Source organism: Myotis myotis, unplaced genomic scaffold, assembly GCF_014108235.1.
Source record: "Myotis myotis isolate mMyoMyo1 unplaced genomic scaffold, mMyoMyo1.p scaffold_m19_p_12, whole genome shotgun sequence".
Lineage (NCBI taxonomy): Eukaryota > Metazoa > Chordata > Mammalia > Chiroptera > Vespertilionidae > Myotis > Myotis myotis.
In genome coordinates, this window is record NW_023416316.1 from 38,393,691 (window position 1) to 38,415,995 (window position 22,305).

The 22,305-nt window shown below is 42.3% G+C and overlaps 1 protein-coding gene across 11 annotated transcripts in view; it reads left to right on the forward strand.

The window, feature by feature from the left end:
• Positions 1–6,653, forward strand: part of TRPM6 (transient receptor potential cation channel subfamily M member 6) — a 121,526-nt gene extending 114,873 nt beyond the window's left edge. For all 11 annotated transcript variants that reach the window (XM_036330821.1, XM_036330811.1, XM_036330816.1 and 8 more), the window contains 2 exons: positions 1,665–1,771; positions 4,725–6,653. In XM_036330821.1, the coding sequence (XP_036186714.1) occupies positions 1,665–1,771; positions 4,725–4,858 (241 nt within the window). In that variant the 3' untranslated portion in view covers positions 4,859–6,653. The remainder of the gene's footprint in view (positions 1–1,664; positions 1,772–4,724) is intronic.
• Positions 6,654–22,305: the final 15,652 nt, after the last annotated feature.

Consider the following 22,305-nt stretch of genomic DNA (forward strand, 5'->3'; position numbering starts at 1 on the left):
ACAGGGAGCCAATTCCTATGGTAATTTTGATTCTTTTGCCTTAACTTTCACAGAGCTCATAGAGGAAAATGATTTAGCTTACAGTTTTCATCTGAGAATCAGGGTTGCATGTCTAAGCTGGGGGTTTCCTGTTTTTCTGGGAGGAAAGCAGTAGCTGGTATGGAATGTGCAAGAGTGAAATATCCCAATGGGGTCCTGCCGGAGAGACGATGAAAGGAATTCTTCCATTTTAATGACTGAAAGAAACCACCATCATTTTTCACTTTATTGGCATCACAGAGTTCTGGCACTAAATATCCAGTGATTCTACTTTTTGTTGCCACATTTGGTTTCACCTTATTTGAAGTGTTTATTTTTTATTTATTTATTTTTTTTACCAAAAGGCCTGAAAAAGAAGAATAGTTAACAAGAGGCAGCTTATGCAGCCGGGCAAATACCACCAAGAGCGGTCCTTTGTAAGGGTGATTGAGTGACCAGGAAAATTAATCCTGGGTGCCTGTTCACTTTGTCTTCCCAAGAGATTTGCTCCACCCACTCGCCTCAGAGCAAAGAGGCAATCCGAGATCAAACTGACATCAGCCCTCATTCTGAGCTTGGCACATCTTCAGAGCAGCTACTGTTATTCTGCCAAAAGGAAGTGGAAATTGAGATAAATGTTTCAATACTTGGATGGAAAAAAAAAGTCCATTTTTACACCCCGTCCCTTTTGAAAAACCGCATTCCTTAGAAGCAAAGTTTATTGTTTCCTTTTGTGATAGTTTGCTTTTATTTTTTCTTAAGACGTGGTATTTAAGAGCGGTAATTGAGTTCAGATTTTAACACGTGCCCTTTCCACTCTGCATGTCATTAAAATAAAATATTAGCTTTCGAAAAGTTCCTTTGGAAGTGTTTCTGTGTGCTGTGTTCCGTGGCGTGCCGACTGTCAGCCTGAGGAATGATGGGTGTGCGTGATCTGATAATGGATGAACGCTGGTCCTGGAACCTGTGGAGGATCTGTTATAATTAGAGATTCAACATGTGCCAAATAGGCACTGATTCTGTTTGTGACTTTTGTCACCTACACGCAGCATATGTAGTTTGCTTCCACAAAACCACAGCAATCTTGTCTTTCCACAAAGGGCCCAGCCCCAGCGGTTTGCAGGGTAGAAAGCAGATGCCGAAAGAGCCAGTTGCACTGATGTAGGGATTTGTCTGGCATTTGTTTTCCAGGACATGGTCATATTTAGAAAGGCATTTGGGTTTGAAAGAATATATATGAATCCTTTTAAAAGGTGTGTTTCAATAGCAAATTAACTTTCTACCTTACCTTTCCGGTATTCTAGAAGAACATTGGGCAGTTACTGTCATTCTATCACCCCATACGCATTAAAAGGGGTCTCAGTGTATTTTGGTTTAGCGTGGTGTGTAGAAAATTCACTCTTCTATCAGATTCGTGCTAAAATGAGTTTCACAGTAGGTCTTGGAGTTGAGTACACAGATTTAAGTCCATTTGAATTTTAAATTTGCAAACCTAACATTGTTGCTTCCTCAAAGTGCGCTGTTCTTTGTTGGCTCCCTCAAGTTTGCTGGGTTACTATGGGAGACTGTTCGGTACCTCCGAGAATCCTAGCGGGGCTCCTTTTTCTTAGCTGTGGTCTAATTGATATTCTGATTATTTCCTCCAGATCCAGAGGAATGGTGTTTGGGCCAGCCAACTTAGGGGAAGATGCAATTAGAAACTTCATTGCAAAACATCGTTGCAACGCCTGCTGCCGGAAGCTCAGACTCCCAGGTATGCCCCAGACAGTTCTACTTTTTTCTAAGGAAAGCTCTCATAGAACAGCAGCCATTGTAACCGGGGAGAGAGTAGCAAATCTTAATCACATTTTTATCTCTTTCTCAGTTGAGGCCTGACTTTCTGACTGCAGATTTTTTTCAAGTCTGTAAAGGGATTAAAAGGACAGGGATTTACTTCAGGTTCTGCCAAAATGCGATAAAACACTGGGCCCAACACTTGTCACAGTCTGTCCAAGGGGAAAGTTGTACAGACGAATTGGGGGAGAAGTGGGCTGAGGCAGGTCTCTGCGCCACTCCCCAACCTTGGGTCCTAGGTGGTGCCCCCAGGACTTCTATTTTTATTTACTCGTTGGACGCTGGGAGGGTGAGGTACAGAGGGAAACACAGCCATCAATTAAAATAGTGTCTTTCACTACAAAAACCTGCCACTTTAAACACACAGGTATATATTTTAAATCATTTGCTAACATAACACACTTTTTCTGAAACCAATATAGTCACCACAGAAAGTGTGCCTCACATGAAAGTAAGCAGCTGGAGGCCTGTGCTCCCCACGTGGCAGCCCAGCTCTGTCTCATTCTTCCCTTTAATCTCAGAGGGGACACTTTATGTCTGTCTCAGCTTGCTCACTGTTTTCCGTAGATCAGACCAAACTTGCCCTTAAAATGGAATTTCACCTATTTTAAGCAGAGTATCCCTTCCTGCCTGCTAATTAGTGGTCATATCCTGAATTGGAAATCAGTAAAAGATCATCGTCCATTATAACTTGGGATGGAGTGGGTGTAAATTTACAACAAAAAAGGGCAATTTCTAATCTTCATGTTAGAAGTAGAACATTGTCGAGATGCTCTTTTGGGCAAGACATAGCAAAGGACGGATTTGGAACAGGCTTCCGGTTCCGGTGAGAAGTAGCCCGTTAGACAGAGGTGGTGGCCGGGGTTGTACATGGGGTAGGGAGGTCAGACGGGAGCAGCAAAGCGGGGACGGCGGTCACTCTCATCTTCTAGCTGCCCAGGACTCGCTCTCACAAACTACACAGCAGGCCTGGGCAAAGAGATCTGTCCCCAGCACGTTGGCTGAGCTGCCCACTGGCATCCTCTCTGGTCAGAAGGAATCCAGGAAGGATCTGGGCTGGACTGAGGGTCCTGTGGGATGCAGGTGCTGACATGTATCTGAGTCGCCCATGATTGCAGGCTGGATCTGGCCCATTAACTCAGTACCTCAGGCGTGGGCCTCTTCCCAGGTCTCATTCGTTGTACCCTGGACCAGGTACCTCTCATTCTTGGAGACATAGGGACTACATCTGATCAGCCAGGAAAAGGGAGACTTGAGGCATCACTCACTGCTTCCTCCCCTGAGCCCAGTTAGCTGTTCTGTATGATTAAGGTGGAGATCATTTCTTAAAAACCTACACTGGTGCCCTAACTGGTTTGGCTCAGTGGATAGAGCAGCGGCCTGCGGACTGAAGGGTCCCAGGTTTGATTCCAGTCAAGGGCATGTACCTTGGTTATGGGCACATCCCCAGTAGGGGGTGTGCAGGAGGCAGCTGATCGATGTTTCTCTCTCATCGATGTTTCTAACTCTCTATCCCTCTCCCTTCCTCTCTGTAAACAAATCAATAAAATATAAAAACAAATAAGAAAAAACAAACAAAAAACACACCCTACACTGGTGAGTTTTGAGTAATTCAGTAATTCCTCCATCTCTAGACCTTATCCATGGTTCTTTTCAAAACCTTAGCACATTTTAAGTGAAAATAAGAAACATCTTCAGTTATTGAGTTATTTGGTTAATTGAATAAAAAAACTTTAGTCTGGAATACAGGAATAGGGATGGTTTTTCTTTTTGCTTGATAACGTTTTATCTATCTACATATCTACTTATTTTTAAAGACAGAGTTTAGGATAGTGTATAAGAATGCAGGCTGGATAGTTTGAGCTCACATTCCAGTTCTGCTTCTTACAAGGATGTGACCTTGGGACTCAGTTTCCTCATCCATACATGGGATAAAGCACCAAGCTCATAAAGTTGGTGTGAGGAATGAGGTAATATATGGATATGTCAATAACTGTTGGTTATTATTATACTATAACTTGCATTATTTTTATGTCCAGATAATCCCCATTTTTAAAAACCCTGACCTGAGGACATACTTAGAGAGAGGAAGACATAGAGAAAAAGAGCATTAGAGAGAGAGAGAGAGAGGGTAAGAGAGGGAGGAGGGGGGGAGAGTGAAACACTGATGTGAGAGAGAAATATTGATCGGTTGTCTTCTATACGTGCCCCTGGGAATCAAATGGGCAGCCTTTTGGGATGACGCTCAACCAACTGAGCCACTCCGGCCGGGCCAGATAATCCCTATTTAATTAAAAATACACAAAATATATGTTTAAGGCTAACGGATTTAATATAACACAAAATGCTATACATTGAAAGCCCATTTTCTTCCATAAGAAAAGATTTCTCCCCAAAGATTATCCCTATTAATGTTTTCTTTTGCTAATTTCCTTTTCAAATGGAAGAAGCTTTCAGAGTCAGTACCACCCTGAGCACAGCTTTGTTGTAGAAAACTGACTACTGAAATCTTGAGATCGCTGTCTGGGCTGAACTCCTTGCTTCTGCCTATTGTTCAATGGTGCAATGCCCTGTTTCCAGTTTGGCCTCACTTACTTCTAGCCAGATTGTGCCTTAGAGGGCATTTCATTGCATCCAGCAACCAAACCTTTCCTCCCTGGCCCCAGTGAGCACAAGCCTAGAACAGCATTGCGGGGTTCAAGTCACATGTGGGCACGGGGCAGGCGGTTCGGACGTGGTTGAGGGTTTGAGTTTCACATATCAGTGGCTTGAGGCAGCACTGTACAGAGTACTTGGGAAAGCTTCAGTTTCAGTTTGTGTGAGCACCATGCTTTTGAGGATCCACATAACCATCTTAGTTGTCTTCCTTGCAGATCTAAAAAGGAACGACTATTCTCCTGGAAGGATAAATCCCACCCTTGGACTTAAAAGCAAAGTAGAACCAGGTGAAGGGCCTCCAGCAATGGGAAGAAGTGGTGATCCTTCGGAAGACCTCACTCGATTGTAAAAGGGGGAGAAGAAGATGACACCCCTGCCCTCCCTGCCTTGAACTGACTCTATGGTAACAGCGGTTGATTGACATAACACTGATTACATCAGAGCTGTCAGACTGGCCTTGCCCTGAGGGACATGCCTCCTGGGACATGCTTCCTGAGCCTCCTGTCTCCTTTTGCCTAAAGACCTCATTTGTGTGTGAAGAACGGGTTCTCCTAGATGTTGACCTGCGTGCAGGATGCTTCATCTGTCATCCTCAAGTTCCATGGGAAGACACCTGGAGGAGCCAGCTGGTCTCTGAGATCCCTTGGAGCAGAATGCTGGCAGTAAAGAGTCAGGGAGACAAATAAAATTTATTTTCTCACTATGCGTGCACACTGTAACCCCCACTGCTATTCATCACCTCACCCACATATTGTATTTCTGTAGATAGATGTACATAAAAAAGTTATTGGACTTCCTCCCTTCTCCTCTCCCAGAGCGTGAGGCTTTGAACAACAACAATAAGGAACACCATGGAATGAGGGTGTATTTGCACAGATTGAAGCACATGCCTTCACTGCCCAACAAGTGAAAAGTTAGTGTTCTGGTGAAGTCTTGATGGGTGGAGGTATTGTCAGGGAATCACATGATTCCTGGGCATTTCAGGTTTCTTTGAAAGAAGGGGAAAGGGAAATAAACAAATGCCCTTGCATCATTTTTCTTTTTTTAAGGGGAATGGGATATGCAAAACTAGATATTAAGAAATGTTTTCCCTTCCCTTAAGCTCAGGGTTACTATTAGTTAGAGAGTTGACTAAGCCAGCCTCTAAAACACCACTCCCTTTTCTAAAGCTGTTTATATAATATTAAAGGTTAACTTACTCTCTGTTACAGGGAAAGATGGGTTTCCTATGGGGAAAGATCCTATGAGGAAAGATGGGTTTCTGATGGAAAATATGCTTTGAGATGTTTGCTTCACTCCATTGTAGAGTTCCGGTGGCTTAATGAGTGCTGGGTGTATTTTAAGGCTGCCCCGAGAACATGTCATCATTTCGGAGGCCAGAGGGAAGGGTCCTTGGAAGCGATGCCTTATAGCACATTTGGGGGATCAGTCATTTCCCTTCTGCACTGTCAGGGTTGCCCTGCCTCAGAACAAGCATGAGCCTTTCACACAAGGAGGAGACAAAGGCTGGGATCCTCTCTCCTCTCCCCGCTGCGTGTCCTTTTCCTTTTTTACAGAGTGTTCCAACCAACCAGCCACAAACCTCAGTTTGAGAAAAGTCACCTTAATCATTAGGCCTTACAATGGCCAGCTTGCTTTTTAGATCAACACTCCTGCATTCTTAGGGTATCCTTCGGGGGAAACCTTATCCAGGCATAGGGGGATTATAGCCAAAAATTTAGTTTGCCAAGGATCATGTCTGATTCTTGTAAGTGTGAGTTGCACAAGGGCTAATTTATATCCATGTTATTTTTATCTTGGGGGTGGCGGGAGGCAGGAAATGGGGTGATTTCTTGATTGGCAGTAGGGATAAAGCAGTTAATGCCCTTTTCAGGGCTTAACTGCTTTATCCTATTCTGCAAATCAACAGGGATCTATTGGTACTCAGTTCAGTGCTGTGTTCAACTATGGAAAGAGGTAGTTTGCCTGTCCAAGGGCCAGAGTAAAGGCATTGATTCAGTGTCAGCTGTTTGTTACTTGGAATGGAACTTGAAAACAAATACATTTTTATTTCAAATTTTTGTGTTGTGCTTTTTCCTTTTCTTTTAAAATAAGAAAAATCACCAGAATAACATTTAAAAAGATGAACTGCTCACTGTGGGATTGCTTGCATGCAAATGCTAATGTGATTATCTTGACTTGAAGTGTTCATGATCACAAAAGCGTGATGTATTCATTCATTCATTTGGTTAGTTTTATTCAAAGGATATTTATTGCCTTCTTTATATCATGTGGGTGATAAAGATCACTCACCTATCTCCTCCCTCCCTCCCTCCCTCCCTCCCTCCCTCCCTCCCTCCCTCCCTCCCTCCCTCCCTCCTTCCTTCCTTCCTTCCTTCCTTCCTTCCTTCCTTCCTTCCTTCCTTCCTTCCTTCCTTCCTTCCCCTCTTTTTCTCTCTTTCTCTCTCCCTCCATTTCTTCCTCTGTCCCTCCATTTCTCCCCCTCCCCCTCTCCCTCCCTTTCCCCCTCTCCCTCTCCCTCACTTCCAAGTTTAGATTTCGGGTTAGTGCTAAAAAATGTTGACTTTTGGACAGATGCCGAATCTTAAGGTGTATCCTGTACCCTGTCTGTCAGTGGGCTGTACTTTCAGGCTGGGATAAGAGAATTAGGCCAAGTAAGAAGTTAAAGTAAATAGGTGTTTTTAAGAACCACAGAAGAAAACAGACGGCACACCCCTTATATGAGCACAAAGTCCATTTCTCAGGTGGGATCTGAATCTGGGGACCAGGGCAGCAGCCAGGTTCTCAGAGTGCTTTCTGGAGGGTCCTGTACACAGGCATTCCTTCTCCCAGGTGGTACATTCCCCGAAGTGACTTCTGCCCCATGATATGCTAAAGTTCTGATAGCTCTAGGGAATGAAATCACATACAGCTTTGGGTGTTTCTTGCCCTGTTATTACTTTCTGTGGTTTTGTAAAAAAAAAAAAAAAAAAGTACTGACATTTCCTCCCAAATAATTTAGTCAAGTTTACAAATTTTTCTTGTTATTATTGTTGTTGCTTTAGATGAGATGGACCATTCAGGTTTTGGAAGTCATGACAGGTGTCATGGCTTGTTGTCTTTTGCCATCAGTCACCAGAATCCAGCACAAAGCATGACACATAATAAGCTTTTAACACTATTTGTTGAAATAATAAAATCTTCAAATGATAATAAACTTCATTCACTAGGTAATAAATCAGATTTGCATTTTTAATCCAGCAGGGAGTGATTACCCATTCCTTAAGACCCAACACAATTCTTTCGAGCTCTCTCTGTTAATTTTCTAGGAAATGGCTTTTTATAGCCTGCACCTTGTCTATTGAGCTCTCAACCAGTTTTTGCCCTTATCATCGTGGTGATAATGCCACAGTAGAGTCCTTTTTGCTGGTGACGATTGAAATGAGACGATAACTTCCCAGAAACTGCCTAGAAATAATCATCACTGTGTTACCCTTTGAAAAGAAGATTGATAGGAAAGTCATTTGAAAGATGGTTAATTACCATGCTCTCCTTCGATTTCTTTACTCACATCTCTCCAAAGCATGAGAAGGGGAGGATTATTCTCTGAGGTCGGAATTTGAAGGCTGTGTGTTTGCTTCTTTGAAGTTTTGGTATTTAATTTTCTGTAGTCACTTCTTGGGAAATTTTCTAAGAAACTAGTTGAAGCTAATTTATCATAAGTTAAAGTCAAATGACAGAAAAGATTTTTTTTCCTTAACAGTATTTTATTCCATAGAGGTTAGCTTCTGAAGGAAAATGAGACTTAAATAGCATTTCAAATATCCAGCTACATGGGTAGGTACATAGAATAGAAGGAATTCTGAAAACCACACTGATTTTTTAAAAGCACAGTTATTAATATTGACTCTTCTTTTTAGAACATCATGCACAGATAAAATATATTTTTATGAAGCTCGCTCCTAAAAATAATTAGTTAAATTGCTTAATTTTCAAAGAGGGATTTTTGGTCCTCAAGGGATAACAAATGCCATCTCTATCCTTGGCAGATGTTGGTATAATGTTATATAATTCATTTAACCTTTCTCTTACCCCCTAACTCTGAAATGGAGATGAGACACTTACCTTTTCAAACAAAAGTGAACAATAATGAGAACATTTACAAAGTCCTTTGAGAATCTCATTTAAGAGGCTTCTTGTGAGCATGGGATCCAGTTCAATAAATAATAAGGGCTTTCATTTTTGATACTATGTGATCATTATTTAATGTTTACAGAGGATGCTCAGTGGACCTGTTTCAGTATAAACACAAAAATAGTTTCTGCTGTTTCTTCCTTTCCGAGGGGAATAAGCTTGTTTTTCCCTTTCTGTTTTGAAGCTAATTAAATAATTCAAATTCAGGAAGTTCACCATTTCACAGTGTCTCTATTTATTTATATATTTATTTATTTGGATGGATTTAGGTTTTCCCAGCTAATTTCTTTTGCCGTCGTCTGCCCAAAGAAAGTCTTCTAGACGAAATAAAGCCCAAAGTTTGTGCCATCATTGGTGGCATTTTGGGATATGAAAAGAGAGCAGGTTTAAAATCTTGGTGCCTGTAAAGCTTGATGTTTTACAAAAATGTGAATGGAGAGACATTTTGTCATTATGGGGCTGACAAAATAATTAGTAATAAAAAAATGTTGGTCTATAAGTTGTCAGTGTCTTTCAGCAACCAACTTCCTTTAGAATACTTATCTTCTAGTGATTATTTTTCATTGTGAACCTATAGAAATTTTATTTTCTGAATTAGTCACAAAGTCTTTGCAGGTATTATGGTAGGTTAATGACTATCCGAATGTGGACCTAACAATTGCCTTCATTAGAGAGGTTTGGGAGAATCAGTCATCGTGGCATCATGTGGTTGTACTTTGGCTTCTAATGAATCTTCTTCCGTATCCTATTGGTCACCAACTAAGAGGTCACAGAGCCTTGCGATGCTTTGGTAACCAAAATAAACCCTTAGTGTGTGTTATAGACTGATTCGTGTTCTTCCATTATTGATGTGTTGAAATCCTAACTCCCAGTACCTGAGAATGTGACCATATCTGGAGATAAGGTCTTTCAAGATGATTAAGGTTAAACGAGGTCACTAGGGTGGTCCCCGATCTAATATGACTGGTCTCCTTAAAAGAAGAGGCAAGTAGGATACACACAGGTACAGAGAGAGGATAATGAGAAGACACAGAAAGAAGGTGACTGTCTGTAAGCCAAAGTGAAAGGCCTCAGAAGAAACCAGACATACCAACACCGGGATCTTGAACTCCCAGCCTCCAGAACTGTGAGGAAATACATTTGTCTTGTTTAAGTCACCCTAGCTAGCCTGTGTTACTTGATGGAAGCCCTAGTAAACTCACAGTAAGTGTTGCCTCGTTTTGGAATTCCCTACTTCCCTCGGAAATCTTGTAGGTGGGGACTTGGGGAGCAGAAGTGCTGGTGACAACAATGGAGAGGAGGAGGAGAGATGTGCGGCCATCTGCTGTGGGTGATGACAGGGAGCCTGGGACAGTGGCAGGACTGTGGGTTATTTTCTCGCGGGAGTAGAGAGTGGTGTGCTCTGGAAGATCACATGCATGCTGCAGGTGAAAAGAAGCGTGGGCTGGGCATCACGAGAGGGGAGGTCTGTCTACTTCTAAAGGACTTCCGGGACCTCTTAAGGGACAGGGCAGGAAGAGAGGTGCAGAGGTTATTGGAGGTATAGTCCTTGGTTTTGTACAGCTGTTCAGTGTATATACTGTTCAAGAAATATTTAATGAGCCTTACCATGTGTTAGTTACACGCTGACACTAAGGTTAGGCTTATTAGATAATCTTCAAGGATCTCCAAGACAAATACGGAGTTTACAATATGTTGATCCATCATTGCCCAGCAACAATAATGATTATAATGATAACTTTTATATTATTACTAGAGGCCCAGTACATGAATTTGTGCACGGGTGGGGTCTGGGCAGCCCACCCCGATCAGGTCAATGGGGCCAGCCAGGGAGAGGGGACGCAGGAGGTTGGCCGGCCAGCCTTGCTCCTGATCAGGGTTGGGGGGGGGGGTGCGGTTGGCGCCCCCTGGTTGAACTCCTGGTCGAACTCCCAGTCAAGGGGACAATTTGATATTAGCCTTTTATTATATAGGATTACAGGCAACTTATATTGAGTACTCATTATGTTCTAGAGATAAATAGGTGATATATATAATTTCACTTATCTGAAAACCAACCTGATGGGCTAGGTCTATTATGTTCATTGCAAAGATTTGAAAATGCCACCTCTAAGTTAAGTGACTTAGGTCAGCTGCCTAAGGAGGAGCTGGGATCAAATCAATGATGTACAGCCTAGGGGCAATACTACCCAGCGCACTTAGAATTACTAGAGCATGAATCTCTACGATGCTTTGAAATGCAGATTTGAAAGTCAGGACCTAACCTAGGCCAGAGGAAGAGAAAATCTTAACTGGCATCTGAGGAATGTTACCTCGTGTTAATGTCAAGGAAATCTTTCCTGCACAGTTAATGGCCATTTGTAGATGCTTGGTCCACGGTGAAGCCACTCCTTCTTGACATCATCACAAGGTAAGTGCAAGATGATGGGTGGATTCAACACTATCTGCCAGTGAATTTTCTGCCTCCCCTGGCATTTCTGCCTTCTTTTTATTGACTTCCTAGATAATTAGATATTTGTTGGTCAGTGTGACAACTAGCTATTTGATAGCATCTAGTGTCATTCCAGTTATCAGTTTATATTGAAAAATAGAATCTATGCAAACTATAAAAATTTATCAGCCTAACCATCATACTGTGTCCCTGGAGACCTTGGAAGCTGGATTATAGTCAGAGAGTTGCTTGAAGTGCATGGAATCAGAACAAAGAGATTTAGATAAATCAAATATTTAATGGTGTCAGGCTGTTTCATCCCATCTTCTCCAGTGGGAGTGGAATAACCAAAGTGCAATATTCCAGACTGATTCTAAAGGATGCATCAGGATTTCAAGTGACTTTAGGCCAGCCTTGAACAGTATGGACCATATTGAGAAAATATTTTTCTCTTCCATCCTCCCTCCCTTGTCCTTCCTTCCTTAATTCCTTTCTTTCTTCCTTGATTCCTTCCTTCCTCCCTCCTTCCCTCCCTTCCTTCCTTCCAAATAGATATGCTTCATCTAAAGTTAATATAATTAGTGTCAGAGGAGGGACTAGAACTCAGGCCTTCTAAGTGATTATCACTTATCTTAATAATGACTTAATTTTTGTGTTAGGACAAATACTGTCTTCTTATTGTATTAAAATCCTCTGTCTTCTTAAAAATATTTAGATGTTTCTGTGACTAAAATGTTAACTTGCAAGTTTTATAAGCTGTCATTAAGATGGGTCAAATAAGATTTAATTGTGCTTTTCAATGAGGATAATTCATTAGATATGTGACTTCAGAATTCTAGTTGCAAAATGTTATTACAAATTTATGATTTTAATAATTCTCTTTTCTTATTTGTATATACATATGTATAAATGTGTGTTTGTATAAATGGAATGTAGCTATTTGAATACCAACTTTGAACTTAGAAGATCTCAAATGAAAAGACTTTGTAAGACTTGGATTTCAGTGAGTGTTTCAAATATTTCATGTTATTCAAGATGATTTATAATTATAGCCTATTGTCACAAAAAGCCTCTTAGTCCTGTGACTTGCCTTGAATTTTCCCAGACAGGCCTACATGGAATGGTAGAAAATTTGCTAGACCTTGGAGCCAGATCGATTTAGGTTTGAACTGGAGCTCTGCTACTGAATACTTTGTGACCTTGGTCAACTTCTTTAACCTCTCTGAACCCAGTTTATCATATAAATATGGCAAGATAATCTGTCATTATATTGACCTGTCCTCTATCCCAAGAAGGTACATAGATGCCTTTGCCTCAGGATGTTAATGACTTATTGCAGAAGTTTCAAAGCCCACCAAGACTTCTGGAAAATTGATGGGGGCTGGAACTTGGAGTTGATGAGGCAGGGGCAGCCTACCCTGGGAAAAAGAAGAGAAATTCACTCCTGAAGATAGGGAAGATGATGGATGGTGTTTTGCATAAGAGGTGCAGGGCTTGTGAAGGGCAAGTTCATGGATATCAGGAGGACTGATTAAGAGCTATGGCCTGAGAAGTCACAGGGAGCAATAGATATCCAGGATGGTCATGCAACAAATGGAGGCTCCTGCCTTTGAATGGATCACATAGGCTTGGGACCAGGGGTCTGATGGCCTAAAGGTTAGAAGCCTTTCCCTGCTTCCAAGCACTCAGTGAACTACCTTTGTTCTTACATGTTTTCTAATTGAAAATGTTACTGAGGTTGACTCTCTTATTTTAAAGAGAATGGACCTTTATCTAGATTTAGAAAAATAAGGTAATGTGCCATTTCTTGCACCCAAGTGTGGTAGAGCAAATTCATTTTTGGAACCTAATGTCTACCAAGCAGGATTAGTCTCAGAATACAAGATAATGTATATAGAGCACTTAGGACAGTTTCTGGCACACAGTAGGCATGCTGATAAATTATTACTAACTAGAGGCCCAATGCACGAAATTTGTGCAAGAGTAGGCCTTCCTTCCCCCGGCTGCCACAGGCACCTGGGACCCGGCAGCCCTGGCTTAGTCTGGAAGGTCATTCGGAAGGACGCCTGGTCTAATTAGCATATAAAATTATAGATTATACTTAAGATACTTTTATTTCATGGCCAAAACAATCTTCAATCTAAGATTGGTGGAGCTGGATCTGCTTTTACCAGTAAAGAAATTATTTTTAGAGCAATTTGAGGTTCACAGCAAAATTGAACGGAAGGTACAGAGATTTCCCCTATACTCCCTGCCCCCTACATGCATAGTCTTCTCCATTTGCTTCTCTTTTCAAAGGAATAATAATTCATGACATTCTAGAATGCCAGAATTGAAAGGGCCCTATATTAGGGGAGGCTGGACAACAACCATAAGTAGACACCAAAATGTGATAGACATTTATTTCTTGCTTACTCTGCAGTCTAGGACAGTCTTGGGTGACTAATTGGGTTCTTTGCTCTATAGCCTTTCTGTGACCCAGGCTGATGGGGGTTCTGCCCTCTGTAACAGAAGGATGCTGAGGTTGCTCTTGGGGATCTGCATCCCTGTCACCAGATGCAGGGGAAAGGGACACACTCATCCTTTTGTTCATATAGCATTGGCTGGAACTCAGTTAATAACAAGATCATGCCTATATGCAAAAGAGGCTGGGAAATGCAGTCTAGCAATATGTGCAAGAGAGAGTAAAGGAATTTGATGAACAACTAGAAATCTCTGTTAAATTAGGGATTATCTATTCTGGTCCAGTTCCTCTGACTGTAGCTGTGCAAAGTGGAAGCGTATTCTTTGGTATGGCTTTGGAGAGTTTGTTTTTTTCTTTGTATAGAAATATTTTTTAAAAAAGATATTTTTATTGATTTTAGAGAGGAAGGACGAGGGAGAGAGAGAAACATCCATGATTTTACAGTGATCATGGCCATTCAGTGTAGGAGATTCATTTCCTACACTGAATGGCCATGATCACTGTAAAATTTTAACATGGCAAGAGCTAAGATGGAGGGAAAAAACTTGGATATACATAAGAGATGGGTGTTGACTAAATTTTATAAAGAGAGTTATGTACCTTTCCCACAAAGTAGAAGATGTTAAGGGGCACTCCAACTTTAAAGCTTGGATACATAAACTTGAAAATGATTTTTAAGAGTTATCTTGGATTATTTTTTGAAAGGCAGTGGTTGGAGGAGTTGAAACATATTAATGAAATACAGGATGTCCCCAAAAAGAAATGTGTACACACTTTGAATAGTTATTAATTCCAATGGATTAAATCTGAAAAGAAAGAAACATCAATTGAGCTATCAGCTGTTAAGTGTGTATACATTTTTTGGGATACCCTATATCTCAATTTATCTAAATTTATAATTTAAGACATTTCTAGAGTACTATTATGAGTTTATAATCTACTCCTTTTTAAAAAAATGTATTTTATTGATTTGTTACAGAGAGGAAGGGAGAGGGAGTGGGATAGAGAGTTAGAAACATCAATGATAGAGAAACATAGATTCAGCTGCCTCCTGCACACTCCCTACTGGGGATGTGCCCGCAACCAAGGTATATGCCCTTGACTGGAATTGAACCTGGGACCCTTCAGTCCACAGGCCGATGCTCTAGCCACTGAGCCAAACCAGTTAGGGCTGTAATCTCCTTTTTAAGCCCCCTAAGAATCATGGCTGACAGAGCATAGGCAGACTAGACTGAACATGTGATCTTGTTGTACTCCCCCCAAACCCCCAGAGGCTGCACAATTACTTTATTGATTCATTCGTTGATGTATTAATTTAAGATTTAAGTGCCTAGCATTTGCCATGCACAGTGTCAAGATTAGCAAGGTGGGTACGCACAGGTCCTGGGAAGACAGGCATGTAAAACAACCTGATTGCCCCAAAAGCTACATTGAGGCATTTGCAAAAATGCTTTTGAAGTTCATTCAGGGAAGGAGGTAGTCCCTTTCTCAGGAGGAAAGGAAAAGCTTCCCACAGAATGACAAAAAGGATTTACCTGGTGGAGGGGATAGCAGCTGGGCGTGTGTGCTGCGCCAGCACAGCCAAGGGGAAACCTGAGAGGGGACAGTGAAGGATTTAGAAAAGACAACAAGAGAATGAAAGCTGGGTCTTGGTGGGATGCTGCTTCTCTGATGGAGAGACATCTACATGGACTACAAGCCGTGTCTTTATTGTATAGCCAGATTCCACGAGGCAAAATAAGGACGTGGTTAAGATGTTTACAGAATTCTCGTGGGTTTCGATCCTATTCAATTACATGCATCTGAACGCTATCAAGCCCACATCACTCAGGCACGTGGGGCCACGTGTTCGGACCATAGGTTCAAGCTTACAACTATTGCTGTTGGCTATAATTGTGCCGGGAGGGCTCTGCCCTCCAAGCTGGGACTTGCACGTGGCAATGAGAGGACTGTGCCCTCTCATTAGTCCGAGGCTTGAACCTGTCCTAACACTGTAGCTGCTCTCCACAGGAGTGAAGTTTGGGGACTGGCGAGTAGTTGTGTGGCTAGTTTCTAGGGCACATATTGAGAGGATAAGGCAGGAGGCAGCAAGAGATGAGGAAGGGAAGACTGGGTAAATTTGTCAAAAGCCTTTCATGTAACTCTTAGAACTTAAGTTTTATTATGCAAGCTAGGGAGGTGAGGAACTGTTTTAAAAATAATTCGTAAAACATTTGTTGAGTATAAACTGCTTGATCTTAGAAGTATAACAGAATATGATGTAGGACTAGCCCATAGGGAACTTGCAGTTTGTGGAGTGATTACAACCAGTAGAGGTGGCTCTAGGGTTTTTGGGGAAGGACTTTAATTGCTCCTACAATCAACCCGTTCCAAATTCACTGCATATCATCATCATCATCATTGTCTTTGATGTGGCTGATGGAAATTTCCTCAATCTTTTTAAAAAATATTTTTATTGATTTCAGAGAGGAAGGGAGAGGGAGAGAGAGAGAGGTAGAAACATCAGTGATGAGAGAGAATCATTGATTGGCTGCCCCCTGCATGCCCCCTGCTGGGGTTTGAGCCTGCACCCAGGCATGTGCCCCAACCGAAAATCTAACTGTGACTTTCTGGTTCATAGGTCAGGGCTGGGCCTCAATCTTTGTTAACTATGTTTTGGCAAATATTGCTATTTTATTGATATACAGCATAAAACCTATATAAAAAACAATGTCCTTCGTATTCAAACAAGAAAATATCCCTACTCCACTCTGTCAATCAGCCAGCTCCCTCCCCATGCCTGCCCTGTATAGGAAGTCTGGAACAGGCAACAATGACAGGTTGTACTGTCTACTGAGGCAAGGCGCTCTGCCAGGTGTGTGCTGGGGGACCCACAGGCCCAAATCAATTGTTACAGCACAAGGTGGTATGTGCAGAAGGGACATGCAGAGGCGCTCTTGTGGGCACTTAATGTGCGTGGCGAGAGGTGGCTTCCTGGAGGAGTTCAGGCCAACGTGGAGTCACAGGGAATGAGAAGGCTTGGGGACAGAAGGCGGGGATGGGCATTTCTAGCAGAGGATTTGCCAGTTACCAGGAGCGAGTAAGGTTCGGCTTGACGAGTGTGTTTCAAGTGCTGCAGACAGACTGCTGTGCTTGCTCCGTGGAGGAGAGGTTGGAGGCTGAAGGTTGGAGGATGGAATGGTCACCTTGATGAAGAAAAGGTGTTGAAGAAAGTGTTTAGGCTCCCTTGACCAACATCTGTTCCGTGATAACCATCTAGTAGGTTGAAGTGAGTTGTGGGGAGAGAAAGGAAGCCCACTTTTATTGACTCAGCCTAGCTCTCTCATAAGTTCATGTTCTTGCTCCAAGAAATCTCATAAAACAATGAAAATCATGATCCCAATATAAACTGCCAAATAGTTCTTTGGCCAGAGTCCGCATTTTTGAGCCTGGTTGATTTCTCCCAGATCAAATGGACCACCCAGGTTAGTAAGAGACCAATTTTTACTGGACCCGAGGGTCTGAACTTGGGGTCTTAGGAGAAGCGTGCTGAGCGAAAACATGAAAAATGTAAGCATGCATGATTTTGGAAAATGGGCCTTGCCCCCATTTAATTTTTAGAGGAAGCAATAAAAACTGAAGGTTAAAGGTTCTAGCAGGGAAATAGAATTTCAGCTGACCAGTCAGAATTTCTTAAAGTGACATCCACCATTGGCCTCGCTTCATTGGGGTCATCAGCCACACACTCGCTGTGGGTAGGAGTGGGGGGCATCTCCTCATACTTGCTCTGGCCATGGCACAGTCTAAGCTTTTTTTTTTTAAACCAAGGCAAGACTAGACCTTGGTTTTTTTTTTTAAAAAAAAGGAGTGAAAAGAGATGCTTCGAGAACTGTTCCTAATTTTAGCATCAAATTCCCTAACCATGGACCATTCAAAATGTCCTAACTTGACACTGTCCTCCAGGAGGTTTTCTTTGCCTGCCGACTGATAGTAATGGATTGACCATGTCAAATATTTGTGGGCCATGTGCCTGATTCGTATGTCTCTGACTCCTGCCCCTGCCAAAAGCAATTCCTGAATCACAAGTAAAAATTTCAATTATGTATCTCTGAGTGATACATTTTTTTGTTGTGACTCCTACGGAGAAAGTGTTTCATTAGCTAAATTAGCTAAAAACTTGATTGGTCTCTGGGCACACGAGGGGAACCGGGCTCCCCTCAAGGCAACTGGCCTGCCTGAGAAAGCGGCCTTGGTCCTTTTCTCTGGGAAGAAGACTAGGTAAGATCAGGCAGTACCTTTAGCACCTGTCCCTCCCTTCCGACAGGGAACACTTCCAGGCCTTCTCATCTTCTTTTGGCCCCACTCAGGGAGAATGGCCTCCCACTGGCTCAGCCAGATCAAGACCCTCACCCCAGCCTCCACCCCGAGCCTCCCAGGCCCGGCTAGGATTTGAACTCGAGGTCCCGAGAGCAGGATGGATTAGTGTTCAGGGCTCCCACACTGACTCTATCAAAGCTTTCCTCCGCACATTTCCATTATGTGCACGGCTCTGTTAACCAAACCTATTATCTTTCCCCCTTGGTTTTCAAGTTGAGAAAGGGAAAGCAACTTCTTTAATGGCACACAGATTGATGATTAACATTTTACATGTCCCTGCTGCTAAGTAAAAGAACTGCTTTGTGGACAGTGAAAATGCCTAGGAGAAGGAAGCGGGAGTCAACTTGGTTTATTAAGTTGTGCTGCTTCGTTAATCACCATCGTTTTTTATGGCGGTGCTTAAAGGCCCATCCATTGTACTTCTCGGGAATGGGGCAGATCACACACAAGTGCACCTTTGACATCTGGCATAGCAGCCGGCTGTCTGCGCTCTTGCTCTCAAGCAGTATGGGGAGCTGCATTTACTGTGACCATGCTGGCCCCTCTGATTTAAGTTTCTGCAGAGGGCAATGAATTACCTTAAAGGAGCTTCACTGCACAACTCTAAGTTTTATGCCGGACCCCTGCCAGCTTCCCCACTTTATGAGTATGAACAATCAGACAATTGAACTGATTTGACTTTGCCACTCCTGGAGTTTCATTGCCTTGAACCTGGGGATGTAATGATGGCAATGCCATGCTAAGTGCCGCTCTGACTAGCAGCAGTGCCCGCTGCCCATTCAAGTAGGGCACCCATCCTTGTTAGCTGAAAACGGCTCTGATTTGCAGCAAGGGGGAAAATAGATCCCATGCAATCAGATTAACTCAACTCTGAATGTTATTTTCATTTAACGCGATGGAACCAGGCAGTGTCCCAATTTTTTTTCCCCAGTGGAGTCTCATAGCACGGGTGCAGGAGGCACCTGCCAATCCCAGATGCAGGTTGCAGACACGTATATACACTCACATACATAACACGAATATGCACCGGGTTGCAGACAGGTTCAGGCTCAACGAGTATCCTCAACAAAGGGCATCTGGTCCAGGCATAGCCAGAGAGCGAGTAACTTGTAATGCTTAAACCTAATGTCAGTACGTACTCACTTTAGCTCTGTGTGAAACTGAAGACAGGCGCTAAGGTTTTGTTATTGTACACTTTCTATGTCAGAGCACACATTCATTTTTAGGCTTTATATGTAAAATGAATTTCCTCTGACATCCTTTCAAAATACTGTTTGCGCATTTAGAAGAGCAATGCAATGAGTGCTCACTGTAAAAAAATCCAGTGAAGAACCCAAAAGAAGGTACAAGTCACTCACCATGTTACCACTTAGAGGCCCCCTATTATTAAAACTTATCCAGGCATTTCAGTCTGTAAATGTACACTGATTGATTGCTTCATTCATTCACTTTGTCATCTATAAGCAAATTTAAATTTTTTTAGAACAGTATGGAAAATGAACACACACATATTTAAACTGAAAACTCCCTGGAATGTTCAAATGTTTGCTGGACATTGACTGCTAGACTTGAAGTCAAGCAGACATATCAGACAATTTAATACCTATGCTTCTTCCCTAGCTGGTTTGGCTCAGTGGATAGAGCATTGGCCTGCAGACTGAAGGGTCCCAGATTTGATTCCGGTCAAGGGTACATGCCAGGTTGTGGGCTCGATCCCCAGTGTTGGGTGTGCAGGAGGCAGCCGAACAATGATTCCCTCTCATCATTGATGTTTCTATCTCTTGCTCCTCTCTTCCTCTCTAAAATCAATAAAAATATATTTAAAAAAATAACTATGCTTCTGATGTCCCCCAAATCTACTTCTCCCACAGTCTCCCATATCAATCAATGCTACCCATCCTTTTTGTTGCTAAGGCCAAAAATTTGGAATCATTTGGATTTCTCTTGTTTGTCTCCATATCCAGTTTATTCACAATTCCCCTCAGGCCTGCCTACAAAATGTATTCAGAACACAATCACTCTCACCATCTCCAGTACCATCACTGCTCACCTGGTCTATTACAATCACATTTGTATTGGTCCCCCGAACTCCTGAAGGCAATTTGAATGAAACTATACATTTTAGAAATGCCACATGCTTTTGTGTCCTTCAAAAATGTGACAGTGAGGTGTTTTGGAAAGATCAGAGAGTTAAAACCAGATTGGTCTGTATTTGAATTCTAGTTGTGATGGTTACCAGCTGTGTGGCCTTAGAAAATTTACTTTTACTTTCTGAGTCTCTTGGTTTCTTCATCTGTAAAGTAGGGCTAAATAATATCTATCTCTTGGGGCTGTCACATAGATTAAGACAATTCACACTAAGTAACTAACAACAGCCTGACACACTAGGCGCTTTGTAATTGTTCATTCTCCTGCTCCATCTAATTCATTCAGTTGGGGAAGATGACGAGCAAACAGAAAAGAAACATCATGACCTTTAGGCAAGTTGGTTTCTATGCATTAGAGAAAGCAGATGATCTCACGGAGGAGATGAACCTCACCAATCAGTCTGGTCTGAGCTCTTGGCTCTCAAAGCTTTGTGATTGTACCAGCCGAGTCAGTTCTGGTGCCTCTCAGTAGGTGAGGGTGTGTCAGAGCTGTCAGTCTCCTGAAGGGGAGGATCACAGTCAGCACCTAGATGGCTGCTGGTTGAAAGCTGGACCCTCACGCAACAGCAGGGAAAGTACGCAGGGAAGCCCCTTCCCAGGAGGAACTGTGAGATGGGTGTTTTTACCTATTCTCTCTGTGCTTGGCCCGGGTTTATAGCTGTAGGGGGGAAGGGAGGGGGATCCTGCACCCTAAGAACTGCTTCTTTGTTTGCCACAGTCCTGTGGGACTCACAAATGCAAACCCCATTGGCTCTCAAAGCCAGGAGATCCCGGCACCTAGCTCAGCTGCAAAACTGGGCACAGATGTATGTTCAAGCTCCTTCCAGGGTGACACAGGTGATTTGGAGGGGCTGGGGGAGAAGACAAAGGAGGCACCGCTGCTCCCCTGGGCTCTGGGGAGGATGACAGCCCCCTGCTGTGGGTATTTTCTCATTTGCCTGGTGTGCAGGTGTCACTCAGCTCCTTTCTTCTGAGCTGTCTCTCAGAAGGAATTGGGTGCATTTGATATGTCCACCAGGATGGCAGCTCAGGAGACTCCTATGTCACCATCTTGGATTGGAACTCCAAGTGACTTATTTTTATGTCTTCTCTGCTTCCCCGGAGACCAAGGCAGGGGACAGGCAGGGCAGGCTGGTTGGACCTCTTGTTCCAGGTGTCCTGGGCCAAAGGGCTTTTTCTGAAAAAGGGCTTTTTTATTTTTATTTTTATTTTTTAAACTACTGTCCTGCCAGCTAGCTAGGTTTTCATGGGAGTTAGATTTGAATCAAAGCTAGATATTCTTTTAAATATTTTATGAGTGGTAGGTTACATTACAACTTTTAAAAAGAACATTTAAAACCTATATTTAATTAATATCAAAATTAAAGCAATTAACTTTGATTCTTTTTTATAGATGGTGAGTTTAGTATCTTTGCTTTAAAGATATATTCTCCACTTTTCTTTAATCTTCATTAATTTTGGGGGGGTCCTGCACTGTATTATTTGAAATAGCAACTATTTTTTAGTGTTCAGTTTTGTAATAAGTGCAGTGATTATTTAGATTAATCAGTTAACATTTGTGATTCTGTTTCAGGGTTTATTGAAGGCAGTGTAGTATAAAGGCTGAGTGTGTGAGACTTGGAGCCAGAATGCTGGGGTTCAAATCCTGGGACCACCTTTTACTGGCTATATGATTCTGAGTAGGAAAGTGGACTTCTCTATATCTCACCTGCCTCACTGGATAGGAGGAATAATAATGGCAGCTACTTCATTGGTTTGCACAAGAAGATTTAAATGAACACCCAGGAGAGTGTCCAGCATATAGCAAGCACTATTAACTATTATTATTTTCTCTTTTGTGTTTGGTTCATCCTTCAGTGTTTTGGTAAATGTCTTTGAAAAGTGTCTTCTTTATCCAGGAAAGGTATATTGTTGCTATTCTCTTGCAATCTTGCATCTTTGGCTATGATTTTTTTTTTTTTTTGCATTTTCCCTTAGGAACAAGACATTGGGGGGGGGGGTGTTATATGATTCTTGGGTAATAGTTTTCAATTTTTTTTCCCTGAAAGCTGATAAATAGTATTTTACTGTCTTCTAGCATGTATTGCTGCAAAATTCAATACAACTTTTGTCCCTTGAAGGTGTTTTATCTTTTGGGATTAATCCAATAAAAATGTATTATGCTGGTTCTTTGTATAAGATACAGTTCTATGCTCTAGGTATATAGCAGTGAACCAAACCTTGTG